At 42.3% G+C, this 7,624-nt stretch overlaps 1 protein-coding gene across 1 annotated transcript; it reads right to left on the bottom strand.

Annotated features, from left to right (window-relative positions):
- Positions 1-1,280: 1,280 nt before the first annotated feature.
- LOC139405725 (transmembrane protein 116) lies at positions 1,281-7,389 on the bottom strand. Its single transcript, XM_071148153.1, has 12 exons — positions 7,339-7,389; positions 7,085-7,128; positions 5,648-5,711; positions 4,795-4,929; positions 4,084-4,179; positions 3,946-3,995; positions 3,709-3,828; positions 3,497-3,542; positions 3,333-3,404; positions 3,027-3,177; positions 2,602-2,675; positions 1,281-2,240 (listed from the first exon to the last, which is right to left on the bottom strand). Exons 1-12 carry the CDS (start codon positions 7,372-7,374, stop codon positions 2,082-2,084), a joined length of 1,047 nt encoding a protein of 348 aa, XP_071004254.1. The 5' UTR covers positions 7,375-7,389; the 3' UTR covers positions 1,281-2,081.
- Between the last annotated feature and the right edge of the window lie 235 nt (positions 7,390-7,624).

Raw genomic sequence — 7,624 nt, 5'->3', positions numbered from 1 at the left:
TTTCACAGTTAGGGCTAGACAGTATACAATGACATTTTAGACAATTCTGTGCTTCCAACTTTGTGGCAACAGTTTGTGGAAGGCCCTTTCCTGTTTCAGCATGACAATGCTCCCTTGCATAAAGTGAGGTTCATACAGACATGGTGTGTCGAGATCGGTGTGGAAGAACTTGACTGGTCTACACAGAGCCCTGACCTCAACCCCATCGTACACCTTTGGGATGAATTGGAATGCCGACTGCGAGTAATACGTAACCGCCCAACATCTTCACCTCACTAATGGTCTTCTGGCTGAATCGAAGCAAGGTGCGTGACCTTAATCTTTTAAACTCTCATGTCTCTCATCACACACTTTCACATGTGTAGTCACACACTGACTGGGCCTGACACAGCACAAAATCCTATCTCATCTATGTCACCACTTGACTCAGCACTCCGATGTCTGAAGTCATTATGATACAAGGTCACCATAGGACTAAACCATTTTTTCCTTAGCTTACCATAAAAGAGATGAGGAGAATATCAGTAGAATGGGACTGGGTAAGAATGCATTTATTGTACAAATAAACATCATAACAACAAGTTCTCCTGTTCTTCTACAGAGATTTTTTGTCTTAAAGGGGCAGTGTTGTAATTTGAGACAGGCATGAATAAGCGTAGTAGACAATAGGCAGAGGGTAGCACAATTTGTCTGATTCTCTGTAATAATGGTATAAGAATAATAATGCATTTTATTTGGTTTCTTGAATTAAACAACACAACAACATGTTCAGTCACCTCCTTGTCTGAAGGACGAGTGGATAAACAGGTTCATGTCAAGCCCTGCATGTTTTTTTCAAAAGTCTCATGGAATGCAGGCCTACACTGAGAACCACACATTGGCTGCTACTGTAGGCTGAATGATAGAACAGCTATTTCCATGCATTATGGAATGCATTTTCTCCATTGTTTTTCATGGTAGGCCACTCTGGTAGGCCTATATTATGATCAAATAGCAACAGTAGCCTCCTTGACCACTGTTAAAACAGTAACTTAAAGCGAGTACAGCCTCAGTGGTCACAGTAAATGCATGCTGGAAGATGCACAGAATTTTCACAACATTGAAGTTCGCGCTCAGCAGACCTGAAATGTGCTAAATCCCCCCCCCCCCCCCAAAAAAAATCAAGGGATCACTGATGTCAAATGATAGAATAAAAAACATACCCCTGGTCTTTCTTCAGTTTGTTCAGGGTGATACTATATTTACATTGACATGTTTGTCATTTATTAGACGTTCTTATCCAGAGTGACTTACAACCTGATACAAAAGACTGTGAATGTGTACAAATGTGTACAAAACTGAACGTGTACAAAACTTGCTATGCTTGCTAGTTACATTGTTTGCTATGTTGTAGACAATTCCTGCCGTAGTAACTCTAGCTATCTATTGGAAATTGGGAAAGGGGCCCATCCCCCAACCCTTAAGGAAGTGCTTTGTAAACCATACTAATCAATGAATTAATCAAACAAGAATCATTGTCATATCATGTTGACTTCTATTATTCTCCGGCCCACCTGGCTCTACAACTCATCATAATAATCACCTTATCAACCCTTCTTACAGAAAGAACACAGTACTACAAATATGATATGAAAGCATTGAAGATTCTTTTCAGAATAAATAACAGTAAAATAAGTACATCGTAAACTCCATTGTCTTGGCTCCAGAGGAATGAACTTTTCCCTAGAAACGGATCTAAGGCCAGTGTTGAATCGCTTTCCTCAATGGTGAAGGTTAGTACTTGAGCAGGGTAAACTCTTTCTAGATCTGGGCCAGAGGAAGAATTCCACCAGCAGCATCTCTCGAGTCGGGGTTAAGGGCTAGAGGTCAGGCGTCAATGGGCGCCCCCAAAAATGGTGGATAGATGAGATGTCTCACTCAGGCCGTTTACCATTGACCAAAAATGGTCAGTTCCTTTCTGCTTAAGGGGGTGGCTCTCCCATTGCACCATTGCATTAGTAGCTGGGTTTGGTCTGTTTAGTTTATTGACTGTATATGAACCAGAAAAAACTAGCGAGTGGAATGTCTCGCTTCCTCTTCCGTCACTCTGGCGGCCCCCTCAGTGATTCATCGAAGAAGGACAGGGGGGCGTCTTGGCTGAGCAGGGGCATCCTCTCTCCAAGCACAGCGTCTCTGAAGTTTGGTCGTCTCCAGGCGTAGACTACACTGTTCAGAAAGCCCTGCAGCGACACCGTCACCGCCTGCAGCGACACCAAGATGGAGTATAGTGGGTACCCAACCAAAAAAATCTATATTTATTTTCACACAATGTTTTGCCTAAATCCAATGACACGTTGACGTTTTTTTGTTGATTTCACATTGAATTCACATTAGTTGACAACTCAACCAAATGTCAGTCAGTTCAAAGTCTAGTTTTGATTTACATCTGTGCCCAGTGGGTAAGGATAAAGCATTATGGGTGCTTATCTAGTGTCATTATCAATTTGACATAGTTAAAGAACGCACTCTAGGGGAAAGGGCAATTCATTCTGGGTGATGGCATCTTGTTAGGGCTATGTATGTCTGCAGTCAGCAGTGAGATAGTTGTATAGAAATACTGACCTGTATAACATAGAGGGGTAAGAGCTTCTCTTTAGGTATGTCTGGCATCACAGACAGGACAACCAGAAGAAGAGCTGGGGACAGGGAAAAAAATAGGAGGTTGGAGATACACGCAGACAGTGTGTGTGTGTATCAGAGGAGGCTGGTGGAAGGAGCTATCGGAGGACAGGCTCATTGTAATGGCTGGAATGGAGTAAAACACACTTTTCCATGTGTTATATTTGTTTGGTACACTTCCATTGATTCCGTTCCAGCCATTACAATGAAACCAGTCCTCTTATAGCTCCTCCCACCAGCCTCCTATGGTGTGTGTGTGTGTATGTGTGTGTGTGTGTGTGTGTATGTGTGTGTGTGTGTGTGTGTGTGTGTGTGTGTGTGTGTGTGTGTGTGTGTGTGTGTGTGTGTGTTGGGATGACTTTGTGTACCTGGCGTCCAGCAGAAGATGATAACCACAATCATGTAGCGAACAGTGGAGAACACACCCCTCAGTCTTTTCCTTGAACGTGCGTCTCCCTCCACAGGAAATAGTCCCTCCTCGTACCTGCGATACAAGCTGTCCACCTTGTAGTAAACCACCTGCACAGGTACAGTACATCACTCATCATTTTCATGATCATCCTTCTTCATTACATTGGTTGTAAACTACTTAAACTACTGTAAATGAACCCATGTTGATATGGTCACTGTATTGTGTGTTGTATTCTAGACTAGTGAAGATGTCTGGTACTTACCGTGCAGCACACCAACACTAGTATCACACTGAAGAAGAGGAAGCATCGCATGAACATGTCATGGATCTGTTCCTGAAAAACAAAACAAGGTCTCATTCAATATGCTCTCCAGTCCCTTCATAAACACACAGATACAACCCAGGTGGAACCAGGTATTTACTCACAATATCTGAGCAGTGGTCACTCCAGACATGCAAGAAGAGGATACAGCTAGGAGGAAACACAATCACAGAGAGACGTGAGATAAGGAATCCATTTCATTCATACGATTTGTTTCGCAAGAGTATCTACATTTTCTCTCATTCGTGTCATAAGACAAATCTTGACAAAAGACACACACACACACACACACACACACACACACACACACACACACCTGGTGCAATATGTGCTAACTTCACTGTTGTTTGCTGTCCCGTGTCCAGCTGGTACCAAGTCCGCTGTGGTCAGGACTAAAGACATTGTGTACGCAAAGTACATCACCAACGGCGTAAACCTGTTGGGGCATCGCACACACAAACAGTTAGGGACATATGCTGCTTTTAAGACACTACGCAGATCAGTTTGGTCAAATCCAGGGACGTTTTTAGTTGGAAATTAAATAGTGACTCACCACACAAGTGTATTTACAGGCAAAACCACGACCCTTCGTCTACACTGGGACTGGGGGGAGAGAGAGATGTTTGATTTTAGAATGAATCAAACAAAGTCGAGGTGTGTGTGTGCCCTTGGTGGAGGGTTGGGACCTCACCTCTTCCTCTCTTGGTCTCTCCCTCCATCTCTCGACAGCTTGCTTTGACTCCCAGGCATACACTACCACCAGCAGAAACGACACACAGTAAAATGTCTGGAACAGAGAACACACACACACACACACACCATACACACACAAACACACACACACAAAGTTAAATGTATAGACAAAAAAACACACAGTAAAGCGTCGAGAACAGGAAGCGCACCAGGTAAAGGTCTGTAATAGAAAAGGACAAGCTGTAAAACTGCTTCTTCACACTCTGTCTCTATAAACGACACAGCATAATGTCATGCTCCATGACATAACACAGGATAGAACAGTTCCTCCACCCCAGATGTACTGTGTGTTCTGTCTGCCCTGTACATTCATCTGCTGGTATGTGAATGTGAAGTCTAAACAAACATGAACTAAAATGCTTTTAAAGTTGGATCACTCGCACTGCAGCACTCAAAGACAGACTATGTACAGTATCTATGCCTTATCTATACCTCAGTCTAGAGGTGAGCACACAAGCATTCTAGTCTTTTCATGAACCACATTTCAAGTAATTCATAGATCTGTAGTGCGTCTCAAAGCTGTAGAGTGTTTTTTAAGGAGACCACGTACAAAATTGAACTCGATTGTATCTACAGAACGTTCATTCTAAGTTGAGGATTGTTATAGTGCACTATCCCTGCAAATAAGAACCACAGTAGGCTGGCTCACCAGTGACAGAGGCAGTAGGTGTTTACAGATTAACACACTGTCGGTGAAGCTGTCGGTCTCATTCATTGCATTGGTGAACATCAAGGTGGCTGCTGCCAACAGATCAGCTACAGCCAGCTGGACCAGGGGATTCACCTAGAGAGACACAGGCGCGTGTTAGCAAAACTAAGAGAAAATGACAACAACATTGTACATTAACGGCCACAGAATATAGCCTGTCTAATGTGCTTGAGGTAAGTGGGAATAGACTTGATATCATTCATAGCCGTGGTGTTACAGCGTCTGTAAGACTGTGTTAAGGGTCACGTTGGTCCCATCACCAACATTTCTGACAGTGCTCTCTATGGGTTATTGTATGTTTAGACTCCATGGACATTCAGTAAATAGTTTGTACTGGTACTGTTTGTTCCCTGTTCTATAGTTCAGGTATTATTGTCCCTTTGTCCAGCCAGCCTTTGTGACCCTACTAGAATATTCCTCTGACTTTAGCTAGAGTTGATAGAGCACACAGTCCTATAGTTCTGCCTCAATCAGGGAGTATAGACACAGGCAGACAGAGAGGGAGTAGCCTGGGCCACGTTCAGATGGCCACAACGTTTCGGGAAACATAATGATTATGTTTTGTAGAAAAGACATTTAGAGTAAGGAATCATGTCAGCTCTATTCATGACTATTCTACCTGCAATGTTCAGGTAGTTACATCCTGAGTGAGCCTGGTAGACAGATATTTAGCCAAGACACCGCCTTGGAAATCATTTTTACAATAACTAAGTTGCATTATCACACTCACACACACACACAGGTACACATAAGCACACACGCACAATCAAACATTCTCTTCTCATCCACCCACCTGTTCTTGTAAGTGCCTCCTCCTTGCGATGGAAACCACCAGCACTGAAAAACTCCCAATCAAGCTGTACGCAGAAAGTAAAATACCTCAATACTGACTGTATAAAATTATAGCACTATTACATAACATTCAATCATTTCATTCAGCATGTTCACAAAGGTTGTGATGGAGAATAATTACAATCAAATTGAAACAGAAACCCATGAAATACAGCAAAAAAATATAAAATCCAATATAAAATGTAATGTACTGTAAGCCTACACCATGACCAATAAACCATCGGAATAACTAGCAGGTATGCCTGACGTAGATGGATTTAATTGAGCACACTGCCCATGAACTCTCTCTCTCTCACACACATACACACACACACACACACACACACACACACACACACACACACACACACACACACACACACACACACACACATTTGTTTTACTATCAATGTGGGGACCAAACAATTGATTCCCAACCCTTAACCTTAACCCTAACCCTTAACCTTAACCCCAAACCCCTAATCCCAATTGTAACCCTAAACATAAACCTTAAGCCTAAAATAGCCTTTTTACTTGCGGGGACCAGCAAAATGTCCCCACTTGTCAGAATTGTCCTTGTTTTGCTATCCATGTGAGGACTTCTGGGCCCCACAAGGATAGTAAAACCAAAAACACACGCACACACACACACATACACACACACTGTGGAGGGGGCTTGGTTGAGGTTATTTAGTAAAAAGGGGGAGCTGTCCAGCCGAGTAGGTGCTGAAATGGGAGGCTAACAACTCAAAAATCACTCACTCATCTCAATTCCTCTGCAATCAGATATAGGCTACATACATTCAAATATAAGAAGTCAAGAAAAAGAACAAGGTAGCCTCAAAAATTACGTATATAAAACTTGACCCAAAATAAACGTAACAAATCAAGCGTTTCTTTGCAGCCAAGCAACAAACTCCTAATCTGCTATGCAGGCTTAAATTGCACTATGGTAGTGGTGTAACGAGCTATGGTTAGACATAGAAACAAAGTGCTTTATATTTTTCTATGGGCCCAGGCTATGATGAGTTAGGATACATTCAGCATTGCATTATTAACATGCATGTCAGGTTGCTCAACTGGTCTGACTGGCAACACTGAAGAAATATGAATCCAACCGTGTTATTATGACTTGACACGTGAAGTCAACTTCTCAGTGGTGTAGCTTGCCAGTCTACATTTTCAACAGCAACAAACTAAAATATGTTCTAGACTAACCTACTATAAATTGGTTTGATTTGAAAACACATAGGTAAAGCTATTTTCACTACACTTAAGAGCAGATAAATGTAGAAACAGCTAGACCTAAATGTCCTCAAATCCTAGCCAACATGAACGCAACACTTTACATTCATGTGTCACAGATAGCCTAAGGGTGTTTGAAGTCAGATGTGCTTACCTTAACGACAGAGATACTAGGTACACAGTCGAGAGACCAGTGATCTAAATAAAGGAAGAAAATTCAAATCAATTCAATAGTGTGTTAAAATAGCCTCCTATATAAAACAGACTGAGCATGTGCTTATAGCACCAATGCAGCTCTGTATGGACCTCTGTATGGATCCACTAGGCCTATAGCTATACCTAAAATGTAAATAGGTTTAGGATACACATCAATTTACTTGCTCTAATCAGTAAAAAAATATTTAATACCTGGTCGTTACTTAAAGTTCCATTCGAAGGATCCATAGTGAATGAGCCGCACAATTGCCACCTTGGCAAAGTTATTCAAAGCGCACCTGTCCTTAGCCTGAAATAAAGAACGCGTTATCCATGTGGTCCACAGCACAAAAGATATGATTCTTTCCATAAATCTGAGTGGGTTATTAACAGACGGCCCCGCCCATGGCACAAAGATATCTGCACCTTGGACCAGTCTGTCACGTGTCCACTTACCTGCACAACGAAAAGCCCCGTGGCAAGGGACAGGTGAAGGAAT

This window comes from Oncorhynchus clarkii, chromosome 1 (genome assembly GCF_045791955.1).
Source record: "Oncorhynchus clarkii lewisi isolate Uvic-CL-2024 chromosome 1, UVic_Ocla_1.0, whole genome shotgun sequence".
In the NCBI taxonomy this organism is placed as follows: Eukaryota; Metazoa; Chordata; class Actinopteri; order Salmoniformes; family Salmonidae; genus Oncorhynchus; species Oncorhynchus clarkii.
The sequence above is the reverse complement of the archived record's forward strand: the minus strand, read 5'-3'. Positions and strand labels throughout refer to the sequence as shown.